The sequence below is a fragment of the Neopsephotus bourkii genome, unplaced genomic scaffold (genome assembly GCF_033783945.1).
Source record: "Neopsephotus bourkii isolate Nb327-2 ecotype Australia unplaced genomic scaffold, CSIRO-AGI_Nbou_v1 NB_1820, whole genome shotgun sequence".
NCBI lineage: Eukaryota > Metazoa > Chordata > Aves > Psittaciformes > Psittacidae > Neopsephotus > Neopsephotus bourkii.
The window spans coordinates 10,617,204-10,644,697 of record NW_026902293.1 but is presented as its reverse complement, the minus strand read 5'-3'; the positions used below and the strand labels follow the sequence as shown (position 1 = coordinate 10,644,697).

The 27,494-nt window shown below is 38.9% G+C and overlaps 1 protein-coding gene across 1 annotated transcript; it reads left to right on the top strand.

Moving 5' to 3' along the window:
* Positions 1-518: 518 nt before the first annotated feature.
* On the top strand, positions 519-26,730 carry PEX2 (peroxisomal biogenesis factor 2). Its single transcript, XM_061342950.1, has 2 exons — positions 519-596; positions 22,787-26,730. Exon 2 carries the CDS (start codon positions 22,805-22,807, stop codon positions 23,717-23,719), a length of 915 nt encoding a protein of 304 aa, XP_061198934.1. The 5' UTR covers positions 519-596; positions 22,787-22,804; the 3' UTR covers positions 23,720-26,730.
* Positions 26,731-27,494: the final 764 nt, after the last annotated feature.

The following is a 27,494-nucleotide window of genomic DNA, read 5'->3' as shown; positions in this document are numbered from 1 at the left end:
ACGGCCAAGCCGAGGAGAAGCCGCTGCTAGCGCTTGCCCAGCTGAAGGCAGTGAAACTGCAGCTCCACTTCCACCGGGACTCCGAGCCGCTCTCAGAGACCAAGAAGCACCCAGAAACCACCCGCAGCCCAACAAACCCCTCGGCCTCAGCCCGTTCGCCACACTCAGCCCCGAATCAACACCCCCTCCTGCCTCCCCCATTGGCTCCTCATCCTCACCCGCGCCGCTGATTGGCTGTACTGCCCGTCAATCAAAGAGCCCCACGGTTCACCCGGGCACGGACGCTGTGCGGGGAGCTCTTCTGGAGCGTCATCACTGGCTCCCAGGGTACTTCCTGTAGAGCCGCTGTAGGCGGTTGCGTGTGCTAACAAGAGTTTATGCTGCAGCCATTCTAGGCAGCAGGAGGCGGCTCTATGACCTGGCAGGGGCTGCTGGCGGGATAGTGCTAGTAGGCTGGCGATCGCAGCCGAGGGGCTGCTGGGTGGGTCCTCGAGGCTGCCCGAAGAGGCGCCCATCCGTGCAGGCCTTCACTAGGAGGCTCGAAGCGGGACCTGTCTCACCCGTTATCTCTGCAGAGGCCCGGCGGCCTGGGCCCAGTGGCGGCGCAGGTCAGTCGGTGCGCGGGGCGGGAAGAGGTGCGGTTGTTGCCGGCCTGGCCGGCCAGACAGCTGCCGCTGTGCTGCTGCAACTGCGGCCCTCGGCGTACTTCGGGCAGGCAGCTCCCGCGGACTCGAGTAGGTCTGCCGTGGCGCGACGGTGCGCCTGCAGGGCCGGCGGGGTGAGCGCCCTGAGTCGGCTCTGGGCGCTGGTACTGGCCCTGCTCACAAACATTTTTTGTTGCGCCCCACGCCCTCCCTGGGCGTCTCGGTTCCATACGTCCCTCTGAAGTCCCGCAGAGTGCTTCAGCACGCCAGGAAACTGCAGGGCCTCCAGCTAGGCCCAGGGGTAAGGTAAGGGAGGATGGAGCCAGCCAGGTGCGGTGGTTCGCAGACAGGACAGGGCATTTTAATCTGAACTGTTATTCTGATGGCAGTTGGGAGAGTGAACCGTTTATGGACTTCCAAAGTTTTTTCCTATGACTAGCTGCTGTAGCTGACAAAGTTTCCTGTAGGTACAGCCTGATACAGGTGACAGCACCTCCTGTCTGTTTTTCGTTAATCCACTTCTGTGCAGCTTGTGAGTGGAGTATCAAACCATTTGCTACAAAATTAATCTAGTTCTAGTCTGAATGGCCAACGTGTTTCGGCAGAGGGATGAATTCTGCTTATGGTATAGTCCATCATGAAAACCACAACACTGTATATTACTATTGATCCCTACGTATATATCTTGTATCATCTTTCACGTATCGGTAAGAGAAGTGTTCATGAATGTCACATATGAAGTATAGCCAGATTGTAGTAAAATCTGATGCCAAAATATTTAGCCTTTTGTTTGATTTTACTGGAAGTTAGCAGTTTCTTGTGTAATTTATTTTAAGCTGTCAACAGTATGCAGTTCAGCAATAGTTGTTGATGAAGTTTTCACTTTAAGACTGACACTATTTTGATTCTTTATGAAGATCTATTTTATCAGTGATTTCTTCTACAAAACGTTTTATGGTTGTTTCAACTCATCAACAGTTTGCTTCTCACTTCCTGGATGTCCATCATCCTTCCAATATTTTGCTATCCTATACACTGCAGTAATGTTTTGAAGTCATTTTTCATCTTTTGGATAAATCAAATATTACTTTTATTACTAAAATTTATCAGAAGTTGCTGTGCGCAAACATTCTTCAGAAAGGAGCACTATTATTTTTGTTTTTAGAACTGCTAATATTTTAATAGCTTATAACTTGCAGTGTATTACCATGATGCCTTTTTTTTTTTTTCATACTGTTAAGTAGTTGATAGTCAGTGAACTGGAAAGTTGAACACATTTAGCACTATTGTCTATGAAGGTTTTGCAATCATTTTAAGCTTACATCCTCTTTCTTGCCTACCAATACAGATTGTATTATGAGAGGTTGAAAGACATGGGCTGTTTGGGTATTTTTATAACTGATAATAAATCAAATAATAAATGGCAATGTTTATATATTAATGCCCAACCCCCAATGTTATATGTATATATATTTGCAGATTTTGAAGTAAGAACTGAGTATGTTTATTGAATGCAGAATTGTGGAATGGTTTGGGTTGGAAGAGAATCTTAAAGCTTATCTAGTTCCAACTCCCTTGCCATAGGCAGGGATACCTTCTACTAGACCGGGTTGCTTGAAGCCCTGTCCAGTCTGGCCTTGAACACTGCCAGGGATGAGCAGCCATAACTTCTCTGTGCAACTTGTTCCAATGCGTCACCACTACTACAGTAAAGAACTTCTTCCTAATAGCTAATACAAATCTGCCATCTTTCAGTGTAAAGCTTGGGGCTAAGGCAGGTGAAATTACTTTGCTTCAAGTTTTGCCTCTGTAAGGCCTTTTAATTTCTAGGCCTGCCTTTGTTCAAACTTGTGAGGGTTTTATTTGTTGAGATCAACCTTTTCACCAATTAAGTCAGTTCCCATTGAAGCTTTAGTGAAACTTTTCATGTTGGTATAACAGTAAATAATTAAAATTGGGCATACTTAATAGTGATGAACTTATGTGTATTTGAGTCAGGTGACGCTTAAGTCTGTCATAGTTACTCTTGGAACAGCAGTACAAGCATATAAAATATCATCCTCTGAATTTCTTTTTAAAAAATTTAGTTTATAAGGCAATGGACCTTCAGATCTGTTATGAATCCATCCACTGATTAAAAGGCTGGAGTGGTGTGCTTCTTGATATGGTTCGTTAGTGGATTGTTAAGGACTAAGCTAGATGTATGAAATGTATGATTTGTGCAAGGAAGGTGTTTAGATTTGGGAGGGAGGTTTTCTTCTGTGTTTTTTCCTATTAGATTCCTTTATTATTCCTCACACCCCAAGACTGTAGGTATAACTTTTTTTTTCCTTTTCTTTTCTTTTTTTTTTTTTTTTAGAGCAGTAGTGACTCACGGAAAGGTTTTGATACTGTGATTCATGGCATATAGGAAGTAAATGTTCTTGTAATGAACTAAATAAAACTCAAAACTTGCAAACAAGTATTGATAGTATATAAAGACTTTGTTAGATCCTTCATAGAATAGAATGGGAAAGGTAATTTCTATACTTTGATAGTTTTTGACACTATTACTAATCCGAGGACCTCCATTTATGCTTTGACATCAAATGCTCTGATACAAGTCAAGAAAGACATTTGATCTTCTCTTATGTTTAATCTTACATATTCCTTTAAAGTGGCAGCTCTGAAAATTGCTAAAGACTGCTACCCAGAGAATATTTGGGATGGAAGGAAACAAGTTTACAGCTACATACTGTCAATACAAAAAATATATTGTAACATAAATGACTAAAGATGGAAATAGGCCTTTGGTGATATGGTTTAGTGCGAGGTGTCCCTACCCATGGCAGGGGGGTTGGAACTTGATGATCTTAAGGCCCTTTCCAACTCTAACTGTTCTATGATTCTATAATCAAGGGATAAAGAGCAATGTCTTAAGTCCAGTATATATACTGTATATTATGTATACAGTAATGAAGCATATATTTCAAAAGAAAGAAAAAAAACACAGAAAACACATTAAATTAGTTTTAAAAAAGAAAAAAGGGAGAGTATGGAAATGTCTTTCCTTTTCATATGTTTAAAACAATTGGAAAGTAATTTCAAAGCTTTGAGGTTTAGAGAGAATGGGGGGAAAGGAAGTAGTTTAACAGATTTCTGAGGGAACCCTAGCAGCAAATTAAACAGTAGCCAAATCAGTCAACAATTGGCTGTTATAAGTACCTTATTACTATTAACTTTGTGCTTTATTTCTATATTGATTATAATAGCCTACTTTTGGGGAAAAAGAAGCAAATTAAGAAATCCCACAGCACTGTTGCAGTTGCAATTGCTATGTTTATTCAGTAAGAACAGGAATCAAGAAGATCTAACAAAAAAAGAAAAAATATGTCCAGCTAATGCTAACTGACAAGATTTAGGCATAAATATAATTCTATTAAATTAGCTTGTAAGTCTGCTCTAATAATAATAATAAAAATAAGATAACAAGAAAAAACAAAAATAAATAAGCTTTTAAATTGAAAGATGGCACTGTATTTTATAAGAAATGTTTTCCATATCTTACCAATAAGCTCATTCTGGATAAGGATCAGTCTAACTGAAGAATAAGGCATATTTGTTAGTTTATTTCTAATATCTGATTTTGTAAAACTTTTTAGATATTTAATGGGTTTTGGGCAGAGAGGGTTGTTTGTTTTTTTTACGACTCTCTAGGTGACATTTTATTAAAACAGAAGTTCAGCATGTTTGTTACAGTTTAGCTCGCATCTCCTTTAAGCTGTATGGTCCCTGGCAGAAATTAACGTGATCTATTTCTGATTTAGTCAGTTACCGATATTAGTGCCTGCCTTCTCTGAGAGCCTGGCTTAAGTATTAGAAAGCAAGATCATTGCTTTGGACTTCAGGAGATCAGACTCTGGCCTCTGCATGGATCTTCTTGGAAGAGTTCCACAGGATAAATCTCTTAGGACATCCTCATAGAGAAGCTGATGAAGTGTGGCCTAGGTGAGCTGACACTGAGGTCAGTATGAAACTGGCTGGGCCCAGGAGTGGTGATCTGGTGCAAAGTCTAGTGATAGGCTAGTAGGTAGCAGTGCACTCCAGGGGTCAGTGCTGAGTCGAATGCTGCTTAATATCTTCATTAATGTCATGGTTTAAGCCCAGATGGCAACCCAGAAACTACACAGCCGTTCGCTCACTTCCCCGCTTCTTTCCCCAGCTCCCAGAGGGATGGGGAGGAGAATCAAAAGAATGTAACTCCCACGGGTTGAGATAAGAACAGTCCAGTAACTAAGGTATAACACAAACCACTACTGCTGCCACCAATATTAATAATGATAAAGGAAATAACAAGGGAAGAGAACCACCTGCCGACTGATACCCAGCCTGACCTGAGCAGTGATCTAGCCCTTCCAGGTGACTGCCCCCAGTTATATAGTGGGCATGACATGCTGTGATATGGCATACCTCTTTGGTTAGTTTGGGTCAGGTGTCCTGTCTCTGCTTCCTCCCGGCTTCCCCTCGTCCCTGGCAGAGCATGAGACTCGGAAAGTCCTTGGTCAGACTAAACATTACTAAGCAGCAACTAAAAACATCAGTGTTATCAGTGCTGTTCCCAGGCTGAAAGTCAAAACCACAGCACTGTGCCAGCTACTAAGAAGGAGAAAAAATGACTGCTACTGCTGAACCCAGGACAGTTAATTATCTGGGTGATGGGTCAGAGTGCAATCTTGGCAAGTTTGCTGATGGGACTAAACTGGGAGGAGTGACTGATAGGTCAGAGTGTCATGCTGCCATCCAGAGGGACCTCAACAGGTTGGATAAATAGCTTGTCAGGAGCTTCCTGAAGTTCCAAGAAGGGAAAGTAAAAAGTTTTGCACCTGGGGAGGATCAGCCCTGTGCCCTGGTATCTGCTGGGGGAGGATCAGCCCTGTGCCCTGGTATCTGCTGGGTGGCAGCGGTCTGGAAAGTAGTGGTTGGAGAAACATTGGAGAAAAGGCCCTGAGGGTCCTTGTGGACACCAAGTTGAAAATGAGCCAGCAGTGTGTCCTTGTAGCAGAGTAGGCTAACTGTAACCTGGGCTGCATTAGGAGAAATGTTGCCAGCAGGTCAAGGGAGGTTGTTAAGAATCCGCTTTATTCAGCAGTGCCGAGGCCATGTCTGGAGTACTGTGTTCAGTTCTGTGCTCCACAGTATATGTGAGGACTGGAAAGCCCAGCACAGGGCCACAAAGTTGATTAAGGAGATGGAGCATGACTCCCGTGAGGAAAAGCTGTGAGAGCTGGGACTGTTCAGCCTGGCGAAGCAAAGGCTCGGGGTGGAGGGGTGTCTTATTAATGCATATGAATACCTGCAAGGAGGGTGCAGAGAGGATGGAGCTGGGCTGTTTTCAGTGCTGCACAGTGACACCGCCAGAGGCAATGGGAACATGCTGAAACACAGGAAGCTCTGAACAACAGGAAACACAGTTTCACAGACAGGATGACCAAGCACTGGCATGGATTGACCAGAGATGCTGTGGAGTTTCTGTCCTTGGAGATATTCAAAAGCCACCTGGACGTGCTTCTGGGCATTTGGCTTCAGATGGCCCTTCTTGGGGGGGGGGGGGTTGTACTTCAGGAGCTTACAGTAACACACTGATTCCTTTCTACTTGTCCCTGTTATCACATTTATAAGAGTTTTCTCTTTTTTTTTTTTTTTTGTTTTTGTTTTTCTTAGCTTGCAGTAAATAGACAAGCAGTATTTGGTAACCTGCCAGTGGACTTTTCACACACATACTTTAGGAAATTCAGACAGTGAAGCTGCTCTGTACTACTTCATAGCGACTTCAAAAAAAGACCCCTTTGCTGGCAAGCTTCAAGAGAAGCATGTTTTTCTTTAAAACACAACCAACTCCATTCTATAAATATTGTGAAGTGTCTGTTGGTCCTTCAGATTATATATATATATATATATATAAATCTCCTCTACATGTATTAGTTCTATACATATGTTTAGTATATACTAAGCTGAACAACTCACAAGATACAAAATACGAAAAAGATGTGTTTGCGCTTGCATGTAACTTGTGCATTAGAAGATAATTGATAATTTTTTCAATTAAAATCAGTCTTTCACTAGAATACCCTAATGTAAATTTCTCTAGCAAGGTCTGATTTCGAAATGTTAACTTTCCAGGAATAATGTCTGACTTCACACAATTTTTTAGAGCATACAGAGAGTGAATTTAAATTTCCAACATACATGATGCTGAATTCTGTATGACTAAAAATGGTAATAGACTCAAACTCACTGTATTGCTGCTGCAGTCAATGATGACAGCCCTTACAACTTATTACATCTCTTGGACTAAAACAGAAGGTTACTTCAGTATGGTGTTTTCAAGCAGGATGCTTATGTTTAGGGGTTCAGGTTTGGGTTTGGTTTGGTTTGGGTTGGTTGGTTTTGGGGGGAGCAGAGGGTAGTTTTATTTGGTGGTTTCATTGTGTGGGGTTTTTTTGTTGGTTGGTTGGGAGGGGATTGGGGGAGGGGAATATTATTGTAGGTTTGGGTCTTTTTTTTTTTTTTTTTTTTTTGAGACCTGATTAGAATATATGCATTTTAAGGAAGAGAAAGCGTGTGATGCTACAACTCTTCTTAACTAGCTAGTTTGCTCTCAACATCAGCTACTAAACAGCACTTCCTCTATTTAAATAATAAAGTTAAAAGCAGCAGATTTCAAGAACGTGTGTTCTGCTAATAAGTTGCAGGTTCAGGAGTCGGCTTTGTCTGTGGACAAAGAATCATAGAATCATAGAATAGTTAGGGTTTTAAAGGACCTTAAGATCATCAAGTTCCAACCCCCCTGCCATGGGCAGGGACACTTTGCACTAAACCATATCACCCAAGGCCTTGTCCAACCTGGCCTTGAACACTGCCAGGGATGGAGTATTCACAACCTCCCTGGGCAACCTATTCCAATGCCTCACCACCCTAACAGGAAAGAATTTCCTCCTTATATCCAATCTAAACTTCCCCTGTTTAAGTTTTAACCCATTACTCCTTGTCCTATCACTACAGTCCCTAATGAAGAGTCCATCCCCAGCATCCCTATATGCCCCCTTCAGATACTGGAAGGCTGCTATGAGGTCTCCACACAACCTTCTCTTCTCCAGGCTGAACAGCCCCAACTTTCTCAGCCGATCTACATATGGGAGGTGCTCCAGTCCCCTGATCATCCTTGTGGCCCTCCTCTGGACTTGTTCCAACAGTTCCATGTCCTTTTCATGTTGAGGACACCAGAACTGCACACAATACTCCAAGTGAGGTCTCATGAGAGCAGAGTAGAGGGGGCAGGATCACCTCCTTGGACCTGCTGGTCACACTCCTTTTGATGCAGCCCAGGATACGGTTGGCTTTCTGGGCTGCAAGTGCACACTGCCGGCTCATGTTCATTTTCTCATTACCAGCACCCCCAAGTTCTTCTCCACAGGGCTGCTCTGAATCTCTTCTCTGACCAACCAGTAGCTGTGCCTGGGATTGCTCTGAACCAGGTGTAGGACCTTGCACTTGTCATGGTTAAACTTCATGAGGTTGGCATCAGCCCACCTCACAAGCATGTCAAGGTCCTTCTGGATGGCATTCCTTCCCTCCAGCGTATCAACCGAACCACACAGCTTGGGGTCATTGGCAAACTTGCTGAGGGCGCACTCAGTCCCACTGTCCATGTCAGCGATGAAGATGTTAAACAAGACCAGTCCCAACACCGATCCCTGAGGGACACCATTCGTTACAGGTCTCCAGCCGGACATTGAGCCATTGACTACAACTCTTTGTGTGCGGCCTTCCACCCAGTTCTTTATCCACCGAGTAGTCCATTCATCAAATTGATGTCTCTCCAATTTAGAGAGAAGAATGTCGTGTGGGACAGTGTTGAACGCTTTACACAAATCCAGGTAGATGACATCAACTGCTCTACTGCTGTCCATCAGTTCTGTAGCCCCATCATAAAAGGCCACCAAATTGGTCAGGCAGGATTTCCCCTTAGTGAAGCCATGCTGGCTGTCACCAAGCACCTTGTTGTTTTTCATGTGCCTTAGCATGCCTTCCAGGAGAATGTGCTTGAAGATTTTGCCAGGCACAGAGGTGAGACTGACTGGTCTGTAATTCCCCGGGTCATCCATTTTCCCCTTCTTGAAAATGGGGGTTATATTTCCCTTTTTCCAGTCATAGGGAACTTCACCTGGCAGGTTCTGCCCTATAGCTCCTCAGACAACCTAAACGGTTCTTGCAGCCATGCATCTCATCTACATTTACAGGCATTTTCAATTAATATCCAAACTTTACAAGAAATGTTCAGCAGAAGGAGAACAGAAAGGGTGCTATCTCTTTGTAATATTTTTCTCTCAGAGATACTGGTAGTGTGTTTCGGGGAGTGGAGGGTGTTTGTTTAGATATATAATGCAGGAAATTTGGAAGTCAGATTATTTCAGGCCTTTTGCAAAAGGAAACTAAATGCAGGTTTTTCAGAGAAAGAAAGAAAGTAAAAATTCTGAAAAAGAAAAAACTTTGAGGACAAACCCATGGTATGGGAAGAGGGAGGAATTATGGCAGTTGTGGAGCTCTGGAATCGAGGTTGACTATGACTGGATCTGAGCACTTCCTCCTTTACCTGCAAAGACCTACGTAATTTTTTTGCCTTCAGAAGTTAGCTGAATCACTCCTAATATTAATTGCATTTGTATCAGCTTCCTAGGAACAATCTTTCTAAAAACGCTCTCTGCCACTGCTGTTCTCCACTATGCCTGTTTTTGTTGATACTGGAAGCGGATTGGAAAAGAAAGGAAATAATTCAAACTTAAATTTGAAGAGGACTTGAGAAACACATTAAATAATAGTATTATTAAAAAATAATATTGTTAATTCTATAAGCAGAGGAGCTGACAAAAGATATCAGGGAAGGGGGCAGGCAAGGGGAAAGGAACTTTTCCTGCAAAAGAAATTAATAAAGGGCCATAACACTGTGGGGCATAACTAAATTATGAAGGGGAATTGATGCTGGAATCGCAGAGGGATTGTAGAAGCTGAACAGTGTACAACTAAGGCTGCCTAGTAAGGAAATTATTATCCCTCTTCTAAACTGTTACTTGTAATATGTGTGTGCAACTGTGCCAGTGGATTGTAAAATGCTAATGAAGTTATAGGATAGAAGGGAGTGTGGTGAAAGCCTATCAGTCTTCCCTTGTGTGCTTAAAGTTACTGTAATTACCAAGTAATAAAACTGTTAAGATTTGGGGACACTGAGCACATCCAATTTTCCCAGCATCCCTGTTAGTCACTGTGTATGCCAAATAATTCAAAGTACAATCATATCAAAAAGGTAAGAGTGGGGAGGAATCACATAGCGTTACTTATTTAAAGTAGCCTCACATTTGCCAGTCTGCATGAGTCCTACACCAGACATGAGCAAAGAATTCTTTTTTTTTTCTTTGCAGTTTTGAAAGTTAGCCAAAAGTTTCATTATTTGTATTTACAGTGTTGTGATGATACTATCTTTGCACATTCAGCATGTTGGGTTTGAAGACCATAAGAATAATTCTAGTCAAATGAAGAGCTTGGGTTTCTTTCTGTTGACTGGTGGGGAATGCAAGAGTGTGATGCTGAGATTCAAAGGAAGCTAGTTTCGTGACTACCTGCTTTTACTGGCCCTGATGCTCCTCGTGGTTCTGCATCCATCTTACCTGATGTTGTGCTGACCTGTTTGTGTACTAAATCAACAGAAAAGCAAATTTAAATAGGCTTATTTCCTGACAGTTCAAAATGCAAGAAAAGTTCAGTAGAAGGTCAAATGAATTTTGGTGCTAGTCTCTATGAAAAGGTGGCAATACATAGTTGAAGGAAGATGAGAGGGCATGACATCTCTTGTCAGAAATTGCATCAGCTCGTGTTCGTATAGAACACAAGCTGAAAAAATGAAACATATATGTCAGGTAAACTACTGTTCTTTATCCTTTCACCAGTTGAGAGTTCTTGATTTTAATTAGATCAAATTGTTCATAAGTTTGGCTGTATAATAGAGGGTTTAAAATGACAGTGAACAGGCTTACCTTTTTATTGATATGTGGCCTTCTTGGCTGTAACATATCATAACTACATACAGTCTGGAACAGCGTTGCTTTTACATACAGTCCTCATTTTGGTACAGATGTGGACAGAAGTAAAGAGTTATTTGTGCATTTAGGACAGATTTTAACCCTCTCGTCTAATCAGATTTTTTAAGAAAAGGTTAAAAGACATTGTGTTGCTGCGGTGCAGTATTTGGATCACCATTGTTGCATATTGCTGACTATTCATGACTGTGCAGTTCTTATGCATATGTGTGTAAAAAGCAAGAAAGGTGGAATAAAATCTGGGCAATGTCTCTTGTTCGCAAATGATCAGCCTGAGGTGTTTAATGCAAAATTTCAGAGTTCTGTCATCTGTGGCAAATTGTATCAGAGTACATGGAACAAGCATTGATTCTGAATCCCTTCTAAATATCTTCTCGATCTTCTTCCTGTTATCTCCACACCAATCTAGTGATCCATTCATATGGATCAGACAGGTGGGAGAAGAACAGAAACACAGAGCTGCGAAATGGGAATTTAATTTAGTTTACTTCTCCCTTCCCCCCCTTCTCTTTTGGTAGTGTTGAATGGAAGAAAGATAGGAGTGTGGAAAAGATGCATAAAATAGCAGTTAACCCAGTGCTTGATAAATAAGGCTATGAAAGACAGAGTGCCCTTACTACAGTGAAAAGCAGATACTACCTATGTCACTAAGTATAAGGCCAACTTTTCAGGTAACAGTAACCAGCAATTGAAGAGCTAAGGCTTTAATTGTCCACAGGGCCCACAGCCATGCGTTCAATGTCCTGTCTTTGAACCATTCTGAAACTGAGATTCATACCTATGCCACCAGGTGATGTTTCAACCTGCTTTACACACAGGATGGCACATCTACTAAGCTTTGCATCCTTTTCACTTTTACACATGTAATGCAATATAACTTTATTATACATCCGTATATCAGAATTTCATATCCTCCTCATAACCAAAATCTCTTCAAATGCAGTGGTCTCCTTGTCATCTGCTTACGTGATCATCAACAGTTGAGACCTACATTCGTAGCACAAAAGGTCCTTATCTCTCCCATGCTCTTACACATCCTGGTACCTGGTTTAGTCAGAAATATTTTCCCTTCCTTCCAAGGGGCTGTTCCTTCCTAGTTAACCATCACAATTGCAATCTCTTAAACAGCAGAGTCCTGCACCATTTTGATTCGGCAAGAGTAAATGTAAGGCACTTCTCCAGGTACTTAGCTCTAAAGAAAAAGAGTTGACATTGGGTCTTATACATCTTAGAGCCTATATATGTGTTTACTCTTCATCTTAGTGTTCAAGGGATTTTTTTGAACCATGGCTTTTGGAGAGTCTTAAGTTACAATGCAGTTTTGTTTTGGTTTTGTTTTTTAAGGTTTGGGGTTCTTTTATCATTGATTTAATTAAGAGGAACAACAGTTATATTTCATTTAGTACAGCAGAGAATGGGAATTTACAAGCAGAATTGACATCTGTAGCACTGAATTTGCAATTTGATGTACTAAGGAGAGGGGTGACAAAAAGGAAATGAGAGGAAAAAGAGGAATGGGATGTGGGGTGAAGAATAATAGCGATTCAGTGTAGAAATTGTTACGTTACATGCTATTCTTCCTACCTGTTCTAATAAATGAAAATTAGGGCCATACTTAAAAGGTTGATAGGATGATATTATCTGGCTTTTACGCTACAAGAAATGCAAATGTACTTTGAGCTTTTGTCGCCTTTAATTTAACATCACAAAATTTTAAAATGTAGCACTTTAAATATTAGTTATGCAGTAATGAATCTGTCAGATCTAGTTGTTTGTGTTTGATAATCTGTTTTTTAAGAGTGCTGACTGATCAGAAATTTTTCTGAAGTCAGTGCTTGCTCTTAGCATTCAGCATATCTTTACCAGTGGCCAGTAATAGTCTTGGTTGCTAGCATTCATCGAGAGAATGTATTACACTGACGCATGATTTTCATTTTCCGTCAAACACTGACAGAAATGACTGATGTACAGCCTCTAACAGTGCAGCACTTCCCTACTGCTCTTTATTACTGTTGTATCAATTCTGGCTCTTCTGAGCTGGTTTTGATTTTGTAACTTGAAGCCCTAATATTTTGACTCTGGCAGGTAGTTTATGGAAGATAAATCAATGAGCTATCCTTACTTTTTCTTGCTCTCTCCAGGCATTCAGCAGTAGCTAACCTCTGGTATACCATTTTATAAAATCTAAGCTTAATGAGTTAAAAGTTGGAAAAAACAGTTGGTGATTTGAATGTGTCTTTGTCTTGTACTTGGTCTTTGGACAATAAATGTAATTATAGCATTTAGGATTCTGGAATTTTTGCTTACTTAGCCTCTGTAGTGAAAATCTTAAATCTATGGGATTGATTCGTTACACGTCATTCAGTGTTTTCCTTTGTTTTGAGAAATAGTCCTACCTTCCAGGAATATAAGAAATAAATAATATTTTATGTGATTGCAGTGTATTGCTGGTTTTTTAATTAGTCTTAGTAGTTATTTCAAATGGAATCATTTTATGTTCTTTATGAAATAATAGGTATTTAGCTGAAGTATATAGAAATCCAGACAGTAATCTTTTGTAAGGTTATTTGAGGTAATGATATAGTGATAAGTTAATTTTACAGTGATTAAGGACAACACAGTTGGGGCTCCCAATTAGACTTTGATCTCAGGATCTTTCTCTCTAAACTTGATGAGCAAGCAAGAGATGAGAATTAATGTTAAGACATGAGGCTTTGAGCAGCTGGTTTCCATTTTCTGTGGTTTATTATAACAGTTTATGTAAAGAAAAATTTTAAAATTAACTAGATACATATAACTTGATTTCTTATCTTTAAAGTTTGTTTTCAAGTTGACATCTAAAATATTCTCTGCTATTGAGAGGAACTGAAAAGAACAGTTAAATGGAACAGACTTCCACAAAAAATCTCTCCAAAACAAAATGCAAAACCAACTCGAAAAGAAACCATCTCTCAAAAAAACAAAAAACCTCAACCAAACAAAAACAAACAAAAACAAAACCCAACACTCTTCAGTGTACTTGTGATGGGTGAAAAGATACCCTAACTTTATGAACGTAAAAGGAGGAATAATAGCCTTGAGGGTGTGGCTTGGTTTCTTTTCTCTCACCCGGCATAGCAACATTGAATGCACGTTACCAAAAGCATTGCAACTCCCAGAGAAATGAGGACGTGTGTGTTACTGATACTCTCTCCAGCGAGGGTGTGATTCCTAGCATACCCACCACATACTGCTTCTCCCTGCCTGGGCCATAGATACGAATACTGGGTCTTGGCAGAATCTAGTCTGTTAAAAAGGCTTCCAAAAAAAAAAATAAATAAAAAGTTTGTCTTTAATATATGTCCTGTTGTTTTTTTGTTTTGAGATAGTTTGTAATGATAAACTAAGTAATGAATGCTAAAGAGACTTTATGTATCTCAGGAATTTTTTAGTGGCCTGAAAATCAAGAGTTGTCCAGGCAAAAATAATGCAACATGATTAGTGTTAAATGTAAATGAATAGCATAGGAACGTAAGAATAAAATCAGTGACTCTGAAGAATAAAGTAAGTTTCAATTTACAAAGCACAAAAAAAGAATCAATGAAAGGGTCCAAAAATCTAAATAAGAGGAGGCACAAACGGAGAGGTCTATTACCTAGATCTATTACTAAATAAGAAAGGAGAACAAGTAACAGATTTTCAAAGGCTGATTCTTTACTTCATACTTTATAAAAGAGATATATTGTGACCTGCTACTTTCATAAATGAATCTTAGGTAGGAAATAAGAGTGGAACCAAAGTGCAGAAAGAATAACCTAAGGAATCTTAATATAAATGTGCTCAAATGGTAAATTCTAATCAAATTCGTCCTAGAATGACTGAGGAATTAGGCACTGCTGGTTTTATTTATGTATTTAATGTCCCAGAGGGTGAAAATAGACAGCAAAATGGGTTTGTATGTGTGCGTGTGTTTCTGTCTCTATTCTTGTGTTAAGAGAATTCTTGAAGATGTCAGTTTCAATTCCAGATATTCAGGAGTACATAGTTTAGCAATTAATTTGTATCTAAAAATGTGCAGAAGAGAGATTGTAAGACAGCCAGTATAGTTTGATGTCCCCTGTTCATAAGAAACCTCAGTCTGTTTCTTCTCTTAGAAAGGATGACAAGCTTACTAAGTAAAAGGATAACTTTAGTTACAATACAGCTTGATTTTAGTAAAGATTTTACTCTCCATAAGCAAGATAGGGAGATGTAATATCCATACTGTCTATTAAAGGCTGATACTATCAGCATCAAGTTGAAAAGTTGCCATTATAGAGTAATTATTTGTAGTACCCTGTCAAGATGAAAAGGCATTAATGAGTTGGATGATTGAAGAGAACACACACTTAACAAAAGTTACTGATGATACTAAGCTGGAGAGGGGTTGAAATTTTTTGTTTTTTAGTCTTTGTTTTGAACAGAAGATCTGAATCTAGAATACTTTTGATGAATTTGGAGAGAAACTCTGAAATGAATAAGATTAAAGCAATGCAGGCAAGTACAAAGCACTGAGTTTAAGAGGAAAAACTCAAATGCATGAATACAGAACAGGAAATGATAATTGAGACAGAAAAAATGACAGAAAAAGATCTGAGGATATAGTAGACCTCAAGGTAAATACTATCTATGCTGCTAGAAAAAGTGAAGTGTGAGGTTGGTTTGGTTAGTTTTTTGTTTGTGGGTGTTTATTGTTGGTTCGGGGTTTTTTGTTTGTTTCTTTTTTCCCTGGAGGATCATACTAGGCATACTGTAGGGAAGAGGATGTTGTCTGGTTTGGCAAATCAATATGAAATTAGTCCCCTCGAATGCCTCACTGCTCTTTCCTCTCAAGAAAATGCAGAAAAACTGGAAATTCTTCTTCACTGTTATTGTTTTTTCATGTGGAATGAAACCCTTCTTTATTTCTAATAAGGATGCTTTAGACTGGATATGAGAAAAAGATTCTTTGCAATTCTTAGGCATATAGTCTGCCCCAGTGTTTTATCTGGAGATAGTACAGAATTGGCTTTCTTGGTAAATATCTGTCAAGATATTCTTGAGCCTGCATTCATGCTTAGTTAGGATTAGGTAGTTTCTTGTGGTCCATTTCATCTCTCCAGAAGTACAGTGCTCAAACTACATGTTTTGGTTCCATGGAAGAGATTATCTAAGAGTTACATCATGAACTCAGTGAAGTAAATGGGCATGCTACTTCTTGAATCCTTAATTCAATGTTAAGTTAGATCAGTAAGGAAAAAGCTCATTTTTTGCTTAAAATAAATTTTTATTCGGTTTCCCCCAAAAGTCTTTTGACAAATGATGCTTAAAAATATTTTGCAGCTTCTGCCGGTATCTCTCTGTCTTCTAATGAGAATGCTGGAAAAGTAGGGAATGCAATTGTGGTAGCACTGGGACAGTAGAAACCCCTTGATTACTCAGTAATAGCCCTATGGAAGAAATGACACCCTAGAGGTTACTTGGATTTGTATATTTCTGCAGGCAAAGTTTACAGACCTGTAAATTGAAATGTAATTTTTTTTTTTTGCAGGCAGAAAGCATTGACAAATATGTCTGATGGTAATACACTTCATACTGATAGTCCCAGAACAGGTCAATAATAATGCTTATATTGGTAACACCAATGCAGGAGATGTTATTTGGTATTATAGCTAAAATCCATGTTATCCCCTTAATTATAATTACATTAATATTGACAGGCTGTTGACAATACTGACATTACTATTGATAGATTTCTGTCAATAACATGTTTCCAAATAAAATATATTCATTCATAATTTGTATAATGCTCAATAACAGCACTAACATATACCAGAATAAATATCTCTTTGCGTGGTGATATACAGGAATTATTTTTTTTTTGCTGCACAGTGTACTGTACAAGTGGGATTTATCATTTGTTTAGTAAAAAAAAAAAAACCACCACACCAAAGTGTAGGTTATTTAAAGAAGCATTCTGTGTGGTTTTATTCTTGGAGGTAATTTTTTTTTTTTTCCTATGAGATAACCTGTGATGGTGTAAAATTGAGGGAATCAAGGCATATTGATATTGGTGTATTAAGTTAATCACACAGAGGAGTTTTATGTATATTCACCTGATTTTTGACTGTTCAGTTCTGATCATATGAGCTAAGCCTGGTAGCATCCTAACTGATCATTCATATTTGCCTCTTTAATGACTGGCTCCACAATTCTGAGCTCTTAAGTTTAAAAAATCTAAAGTAGACCAAATAAGAGAGTAAGGAAGACAAACAGAATTTAATGCAGAAAATGGAGGAAAACCAACATTCTCCTTATAATCTGTGTAGCTCACTAGAATACAGAATGCAAAAATAGTATTAAAAGCACAAGCTAAATGTTTTGACATTTACAGGCTGTTCATAATCTAGTTTTAAACCAGAATAGTTCTCATTTATTCTGACTCTGGGACAACTGTTTGTTAAGACAGTAAAGTCTGAAAAATCTTAACAATTGTCTGAAAGGATTTTGTATGAAGTAATTTTAAAACAGAAAACTTTATTAAAGTCTCTAAATTGGAGAGACATCAGTTTGATGGATGGACCAATCGGTGGATAAAGAACTGGCTGGATGGCAACACACAAAGAGTTGTGGTCAATGGCTCAATGTCCGGGTGGAGACCTGTAACGAATGGTGTCCCTCAGGGATCGGTGTTGGGACCGGTCTTGTTCAACATCTTTGTCCTTGTCATGGACAGTGTGATTGAGTGCGCCTTCAGCAAGTTTGCCGATGACACCAAGCCGTGTGGTTTGGTTGGTATGCTGGAGGGAAGGAATGCCATCCAGAGGGACCTTGACATGCTTGTGAGGTGGGCTGATGCCAACCTCATGAAGTTTAACCATGCCAAGTGCAAGGTCCTACACCTGGTTCAGAGCAATCCCAGGCACAGCTACTGCTTGGTCAGAGAAGAGATTCAGAGCAGCCCTGCGGAGAAGGACTTGGGGTGCTGGTCGATGAGAAAATGAACATGAGCCAGCAGTGTGCACTTGCAGCCCAGAAAGCCAGCCGTATCCTGGGCTGCATCAAAAGGAGTGTGACCAGCAGGTCGAAGGAGGTGATCCTGCCCCTTTACTCTGCTCTCATGAGACCTCACTTGGAGTACTGTGTACAGTTCTGGTGTCCTCAACATAAAAAGGACATGGAACTGTTGGAACAAGTCCAGAGGAGGGCCACAAGGATGATCAGGGGACTGGAGCACCTCCCATATGAAGATAAGCTGAGAAAGTTGGGGCTGTTCAGCCTGGAGAAGAGAAGGCTGCGTGGAGACCTCATAGCAGCCTTCCAGTATCTGAAGGGGGCATATAGGGATGCTGGGGAGGGACTATTCAGTAGGTACTGTACTGATAGTACAAGGAGTAATGGGTTAAAACTTAAACAGGGGAAGTTTAGATTGGATATAAGGAGGAAATTCTTTCCTGTTAGGGTGGTGAGGCACTGGAATAGGTTGCCCAAGGAGGTTGTGAATGCGCCATCCCTGGCAGTGTTCAAGGCCAGGTTGGACGAGGCCTTGTGTAATATGGTTTAGAGCGAGGTGTCCCTGCCCATGGCAGGGGGGTTGGAACTTGATGATCTTAAGGTCCTTTCCAACCCAGCTATTCTATGATTCTATGATTCTGTTATCATTTGCTTATTATCATGTGAAAAAATGGACACCATAGAGATGAAGAGTTTAATGACAATTCCTGACTATAGCAAAATACAGATTAGAATTTAGGCCTTTTCTCCCAAAGAAACAGTTGCTGTTTATCCACATCATTATGACATTTGCAGACATTTTCTATAGGAAAATACAAATTTCAAACTTTACTTATTAATGTCTGTCTATGGGAAGTAAGTACCTGCCCTGTAACTGAAGTAAAACCTTAAATCGGTTCAGAAGTAAGCATAATGTATAGCAACACACTTATTCCTGTATGTAGCCCTTAGCATGCTGCAATGCACGTACACATTAAAATCAAAGCCATATAGATAAAATCTTTAATAACTTGCAAGGTCCAGTTAACAGCCATGACCTATGGCAAACTGTCAGTGTTCTCAGCAACAAGGAACTTCAGAACACTGCCTACTTTTACTGCTTAAATTGAGAATGCTTACCTAATTGGTAAGCTTTGCTTACACTTGAATATGCTAAGCATAATTTAAGTTAAATTAGCACATCTGTATTAATAGGTTTTGTCTGATATTCTTCCTTTTCCATGTAGCTTGTATAAAAGTGGCTTCAAAGTTGAATCAATCAGCTAGTTGGTAATTCAGAAGAGGCATTAAATATGTCACATTTAAGCCGTATATATGGTGTTGATTTTAATTTTTTTTAAAAAGGAAAATTGGCTTTTGCAAAAACCTGAAGGTTATTGAACAATGGTTGAATTTGGTTCAGAGGTGGTTCCTATTTTCTGTATACAAACTTCCAACACACTCTGGTTCTTCAGGTTCACTGAAGTTATTTCTTTCAGATAATTTTATAAAGGATCATGGATATTAAAAAAAGTATGTATTGTCATAATTGAAATAGATTTGACAATGAGGCTTGTACAAATTTGGGAGAAGGTTAAGCTCAAAGTTCTGGGGAAGATGTTTAAAGCATCTAGTCCCTCCATCCTCCTGTAAAAATTCAGGATAAATTCAATGCTAGGAAAGGGCATCATGTGATCAAGCTTTAAGAATCTCCAACGATGGAGATTTCAGTCCCTCTAGACAAACTGTTCCTTATGTCCAGTTAAAATTTCTCATGCAGCAACTTAGAAGCAGTTGCCTCTTCTTTCACTGCATCTCACAGAAAGATTTTACTTAATCTTCTCTGCAGCCTGTAGGTTCTGGAATATTACTATTAGATCACTTCTTAGCTGCATTTAAGTTGAACAATCTGAGTTCCTTCAAACTCTTATATATCAGGTGTTGGGGCTCCCTAATGATTTTAGTGGCTGGATTCTTTCAGTTTGTTGATGTTTCTTTTGCTCTATTGATAGAAAAGAGGCAAAACTGGACATGGTGTCCCCAGTGTAGACTCACCAATGCCAAGTAGAGGGGAATAAGCACATCCTTCAGTCTGCTAGCTGTATGCATGCTAGTGCACTCCAGTAGGCATTACTGCTGCAAGGATGCACTGGTGACTTGTGTTCAGCTTGCTGCCTACCATAATGCACAGGTCCTTTTTTGCAAAGCGGTTATGTAGTCAGTTGGCTCCCAGCCTATAGTGGTATGTGGGTTTCCTTGTGTATTTCATGATCCATCATAATCTTCTGTATTTGGTACATTTTCCGTGAACTTCATAAGGTTCTGCACAGATTTTGCCTACCTTGTTTGTGAGAAATGTACAACAGCAGTTTTTTATAGCAGCTGGGGTAATGGAAGTCAGCTAAAAAAGATGGTTGAACTGATGTTAGAAAACTCTCTTGGATCAAGCAAGCTGCTTGATAAGGTGTCCCATTCAGCTTAATTTAGGATTTTGAAAGGCGATGATGTGTATTGGTAATTGTATGGAATAGTACTAGGAGGGTAACAAATTAGTAGAATGGAGTGAAATGAGTAGAAGGTGTTAACAGAAATGAAAAAGACACTGGAGGTTTAGGGATAATAAGTGACAGGTTCCCAAGTAGATGGTTATCAGAGGCTATGGTTCCTAAATGGTAGTGAGAAGATAAGGGGTAGGAGGGTGAATGGTCACTGGAGCTGGAGTTTTTGAAGCAATACAGCAAGATCCAGTAGGGATTGAATTGACCTTTTTATCACAAAGTGGAAGAGGTAAGTTATTTGGATGATAGTGCGTAATGCTTAGCAAACATGCTTCATGCACTTCAGTCCTTACTACAGAAAAGACAGAAGTGGGTAGTTGGGCATACTGCCTTTGTATACCCTTGTATACTGGCTTGTCAGATGAGCATGGGTTGGTGCAGTGAACCCCATTAGCTGTTTGTCCAGAGGAGGTGGCCTTAAACTACCTTCAGCCATATTTTCCTTTCTACTGAGGAAGGAGTTTAAAGAAATTTGGGTAGAGCTACTGTATGCCATACCCGTGCAGCTAGTCTTAGTTAACTGGAAACTACTATTGTACAGTATACTTTAAAAACAAAATAATGTTTCCTGTTAGCTTTGCATGATATTTTTTCCTTATAGACATGACCAGGTATAGAAAACATTAGGAATGCTACAAATTACCACAGAATCATTAGGGTTAGTAGGGACCTCTGGATATTATCTAGTCCAGTCCCCTCTGCCAAAGCAGGGCCACCTAAAATGGGTTAGAGAGGAATACATCCAGGAAGGTTTTGAATGTATCCAAAGAGAGAGAGACTCCACAACCTCCCTGGACAGCCTCGTCCAGTGCCCTGCCGCCCTCAATGTAAAGAAGCTCTTCCTTATGTTCAGGTGAAACTTCTTGTGTTTTGGTTTATGGCCATTGTCCTATCACTGAGCACCACTGAAGAGTCTGGCACCATCTTCCTGGCACTTGCCTTTGAGATACGTATATGCATAAATGAGATCCCCTTTCTGTCTTCTCTAGACTACACAGGCCCAGCTCCTGCAATCTCCTTGTAAAAGAGATGTTCCAGACCCCTGGTAATCCTTGTGGCCCTCTGCTGGATCCTCTCCAGTAGCTCCCCTTCTTTTATACCGTGTTTTAAAACTTGTGGTGCACTCTGTTTCAGCAAACAGTTATTGCTTTGAAGGTTTTATTTTATTTTATTTTTGGTTTCTTAGCATCATTAACAACCATTCCTATATATGGTCCTGTACAGCATCTTTCATTCAAAGCAGGTTCATTTTATAGCAGGTTTTCCTCTTATAAATAGGGATTTGAAGTGCCTTCTTCAGTGCTTTGTTTAGGAGACTGTTGACCCTTGCTTGTCTGTTACACAAAGAATCTGGTTTAGAAAGTGCAAGCCGTTGTGTAGTAGCTTGTAAATCACTTTGGGTTTGTTTTTTTTATGTGCACAAAAGGAACTAAAAATCAGTTACCCCACAATTTTGCATTACTGAGGCATTAGCCATATTTTGGTTTTGTACTTTATTTCATTTATTTTCTTAGTCACAAAATTCCAAATACAATAACATTTAAACCAAGCAATTTAGAAAAAAAAATGTATTTTTCTCTGTAATGCTTGAATAAGAAGAGCATATAGTTGTTGGAGCTTCTAGTATACATTAATCATCTTGCCAGGAAATTTGTTATACAAGAAGTAGCACAATCCCACACCTGTCAAAAGACTAGAAAATATATGCAGGCTTTAGTGATGTACTGTATGATAATTTATGTCTGAATGCTGAATATTTTTTTAATCTCATATGATGATTCTTCTGTAAACTAATCACTGTCTTTAGCAAGTTTTATCATCCCAAGCTTATTTTATCCATATTTTTTGCATGCAGTCCTTAAATTTGTTAGCATTCCTAAGATTTTTACTTTCAGCTGCAGCTAGTGAAGTATTGATATAAGCAGTATTTTCTATTCTGTTTCTATTTCTATTTCTATACTGTTCTCTTGTAGATTTTGGTTAGTAAATTCACTTTCCCTATTTCTCCATAAAAAAACCCCGTATAATTTTATAGTTCTTGTTTCTGGCCTTCTATTTTAAGGTCCAATTCAATATTTCAGATATGCCCAGCAAAATACTACGGTTTTTAATTTATTCAGTGTAATATTAAATCTGTGGAGTTTTTCTAAATATTTTAAGGTGCTAACCACTTCTCTATAACCAAATATAAATGTTACTGTTTGTGAGAAACAGTCCAGTATATCTTCCTTTGAGATGAAATTTTTTACTGTTAGTGTAAAGGTTCCTGAAAGGACCTGTAGTTTATTAATAGTGTGGTAATGTACATCCTGAACACCTTTTTTGTTACTTACTGTTTACTGCTGGTATAGATATATGGATATGTAGGCATACCTAAAACTAAGTTTGTTATTTTTTTATAAGAATATAAAAATAGGAAATGCTCTGTTTATACTAAAATCTATTTTTTTTTATTCCTAGAAAGTGGTTTTTTTGTGAAGAAATGGCATCCATCAATGGAAATGAAAAGAGTGTGAATCCTGTGCTCAGAATAAGTCAACTTGATGCTCTTGAACTAAACAAAGCCCTGGAACAACTAGTATGGTCACAGTTTACCAGCTGTTTTCATGGATTTAAACCAGGGGTGTTGGCTCAGTTTGAACCAGAAGTAAAAGCATTTTTATGGCTTGTATTGTGGAGATTCTCTATATACTCCAAGAACGCAACTGTGGGACAGGCTATTCTGAATATTCAGTACAAGAATAACTTATCTCAGACAGAGAAATACCAGCCTCTGAGCAAACACCAGAAGTTATGGTATCTTATTTTAACTGTTGGTGGAAGATGGTTGGAAGAAAGATGCTATGATTTATTTAGCAATCGTCAAATGCAATCTTTCTGCAAAATTAAGAGTTGTATTAACTTTGGAGCTGGACTTCTTAAACTTTGTGGACTTCTAAATTTTCTGATTTTTCTTCAGAAAGGAACATTTGCAACATTAACAGAACGCATTCTAGGAATTAGGTCAGTTTTTTGCAAGCCACAAAGTGTTCGTCAAATAGGATTTGAATACATGAACAGGGAGCTATTATGGCATGGCTTTGCTGAATTTCTGATCTATCTGCTGCCACTTATTAATGTACAGAAACTGAAACTTAAAATTTCTTCTTGCTGCTCGCATATTTCAGGTCTTTCCAATAGTAAAAAGACATTAACAGCTCACTGCAAAGAATGTTCGCTATGTGGGGAATGGCCTACCATGCCTCATACCATAGGATGTTCACATGTTTTTTGTTACTATTGTATTAAAAGCAACTATCTATTTGATATGTATTTTACATGCCCTAAATGTGGCTCAGAGGTACAGAGTCTTCAGCCATTGAAATACAAGGTTGAAATGACAGAATTGCATGCGTGATATGATGTTCATTTGGTTTTATACTGTATATGAAATATTGTGTTGAAGAGATTACTGCAGAAATTCAGCAAGTATTGTAAATAGCTTAAAGATGGTTTTTGAGAGTCTGCAATTTGTTGTAACATCCGTCTTTACTGGTCTTAGCAGTTTACTGAGTGAAAGTGTCAACTTGCCTCTTTGAAGGAACGAAAAGTAATCTACCAGCTCTTCTGCTCTGTCAGACTACTCGATCCCACTTTGGTACCCTTATGTTGCCAAGTCATTCTTCCTTAGATCTAGAGTCTGTTAGCCTTCAACTTTCTAACTTCATGCCACATACTTCCTTCAAAGATACAGAAGATGCCCAGTAAGCTTTTACCAATTTTATGGATTTTTCTTAAGCTTGTTGTAAAAGCTTCTGCCATTAACAACTTAGCTAGTAGATGAATTTGGTGAGCAAGTCATTTTGTCATGCCTAAAGAATAATTTTAAATTCAAATGTTTTAAATTTTAATTCCAGTGTGAGGTTCCACTGAAAAAAGGAAAAGTGTAAGATGGATTGTTATCTTGGCAGATTAAGAGTTTTCGTCGTATTAAACCAACATAACAGGATATACTCAGAATTGCTTTCTTATTAATAGACCATAAGCTCTAAGTGACCCCTCTGGTAGACATACAGATACTCCATAGTGAACATGTGCCTACAGGTGTTGCACCACTTCCTGTACGAATACAGTGCACCCTCTAGACCTCTATGAGGTGAATGAACTACTTTTCTCGCTCAGCCATGATCTTCAGTGACGTATATATGACCATTTTCCTCTTCTTCCCTATAAAGCTGAGGTACACAGTCCATCATTCACTGGAATGTGGCAGATGCCCAAGGTAACCCACAGTCTTCTGACTCAGAGACGCTGGAGATAACTGAGAGTATGCTGTCTTTGGGACTTGCCACTCTTTTGGTGTTTTATGTGTGTGGTCAAGGTGGGTGCCAGACCTCAGTAATGGCTCACTGCCACACCAAAAAAATATCAATGCAGTTATGTGCCTGTGGACACATAAAAAAAAAAAGAAAAAAAGTAGATATTCCTGGTTTTCACTGTTACCATTTGCTTTGTCTGTCAGCTTTGCAATTTGTTATTATCCCCTGTTTGAACAATATCCAGTTATTCTTTGACCTGGTTGTGTATGAGTTATTTTCTTAAAAATTGCAGTCCTTTTTTTAACAGGAAGTCTTGTCCAGAAATGTGTCATTAACACAAAAATATACTGCATCTTTTTTCAGTTCTTTAACTGTGTAAGTTTTTGAGAATTTGAGTAAATAGCATTATACTGGCTGTGTCCTTGATTGGCTGTCATCAGTAGTCAGTCCCAAAAATAGTATGGTAACAACTGATCCAGTCTTTGATCTACTTTTATGAAATGGTTTATTACATTCTTCAGTGTCTGATTAAAACAACCCACCAGCCTATTTATTTGAAGATCTTAAATTCTAGGTTTTGATCTTTAGAGTGACACACAGTGCTTTCATCTGATGCAATTAAATATAGTTAGCAGGTTTGTAAGTATCTTTGGGCAGCCAAAAACTTCATTAATGCTGCTGCTGTTCTGTGAGTTGAGACTTCAGAGCAACTGCTTCCAGATACTGTGCCACAATGTATTATTTGCCATCAAATGTGTGCATCAGCAGCCTGCCAGATTTATTATTCACAGTTGCAATTCGAACCAGCATGTACAAAGCTGCCTTTATTAGAAGTATCAAAACTGGCAGGTCTGTTGGAGGATGTCCTGGAGTTACTTGCTGGTCCTGAAGTGATTCTGTATGAATTGTCCTTCCACATTATTTAATAGCTCTTCACAAAGAAATGTATTTGCAGCCCTATCTTTAAGGTGGTCTACTGTCTCTTGAAAAATCCAGGAGCATTTCTGCTACCTCTTTAGCTATCCTTATTAAAGCTTGTACACATCCAAAATCCAGTGTTTGTGGTTTATAATCATAGCAGACCTTTGTTTATTGTGGACTCTTCATTCCTTCTGAAGTTACAGATAAAGTATTGTGTTAAAAGAGCATGGATTTTTCTATATTGGACTCTGTTAGGTGTCATGTTCTTCTAATGTAGGCGTTAACTTCTTTCCTACTGAGAACTGTTTCTTTTTCCTGAATATTTAAAGAATACTATTTTCCCTTTTCATTCCACCTCTCTCCTGCTGTTTGGTTTACATAAGCTGTATGAATTTGCTGAGGTTTGTTTTGTCTCTTGCAGTTTCCTGCAGGTGAAAACCTAGTAAAATGTATGCTGTTTTTCATCTCTTTTATAGTAGCAGTACAAAACCTGTTCCCAGAAGTTTTGTACCTCTATTGTACAGCTATTTTCTGCTGGCTATGCTAAATTGCGCTTGACTTCCCTGTTTTTCTTCCGGAATTGAGCTTTTGATGCTTAAATTGTGATGTCTTATTATACCAAAGCTTTGGCCTACTACTGTATTACCTCATCATCAGTGTGTTAGGTTTGTAGCCCATAGAACTGACCAGCTTTGTGGTCTATATCTTACGACATAAATAAACAGTTTGCATTACCCTAATATCCTAGATTCAAAGGTGTGGCTATAATTCTTTCATTTTCCATGCAGGTGAGAGGAAGAGTTTGGAAAAATAGTGGTTCCTTTTGTCAGAAATATTCTTTATTTATTTATCTGCAATGTGGTGAAACTTTTGCTCAGTTGTAGTCACAACTCGCATTGATGAGACCAAGTATATTAAAAATACTACTTTCTACCAGGTTAGGTTTGTGACAGTTCAAAGTCAGTGCTCAGCAGCGTCTTTATAGCACTGTAAAATTGCATACCTCTGTTCTGTTGTGTCTTGGAATATAAACTGCAGAAAAGTAGTCTTTGATTATACTTTAGAATCTATTTTGTAGACCAATCAAATGACAATTTACATGCTAACTGCGTGCTAACTCATAAGCACTATATTTTCAGGTTAAAACTCCACTGTAACAAAGGACTAAATGGTGATGCTTCTTGCAGTAGAGGGAATAAAATTTATTTTGGAATGTTAATCTCTTCAGTCCTTTTCTCTAAAAAAAAGGGGGTTAGTGTTCAGCTGTCATGAGAATGTACCTCTGAGCAGCCATATGCATCAGTGAAAAGGATAAATACCTAGAATTTAAGAAATGTAGAGGACCAAAACTTCTATTCTGTCTTGGATAGGAGTTACAGCCCTGTATTAAGGGTTTTATTTGTGCTCTGGTGTGTCTTGTGTGCTGTATGAACATGTTCATTGTATTAGAAATCAAGAAATTAAGTCATAACTGAAAAAGACTAATTGTATTAATAGGCATATTAGAAAAGTGTTCATATTTTCGTTTGAATTGAGAATTACAAGTTGTCACAAGGTATGATTTTGGAGGCATTTAGATGAAAGGAATTGGATAATGCTGATTACTTGCTTCCACAAAACATCACCACTTCATCTATTCTGTATGTTTTAAGAGAGGTCTTGTTTAAGTAATGTTGTGAAAGACTTAAAAGCAGGAGTTTCAATAGTCCATAAAATAAATGACAGGGAAAGTACCTGATCTCTGCATTACCTGGAAATACTTCTGGTTTTGGTTTTGTGGGGTTTTTTTTACATGAATGTGGGATGTGACAGGCAAAGATGATTTGGGCAAAGTGGTGAAAAGATGTTAAAGGTGAAAGAAATATTTTTCCTAAATACAATCCAATGAATTTCCTTATTTGAGAATATGTCTACAGTGTTATCTGAGATGCATCATTATTATGAAAACCAAGT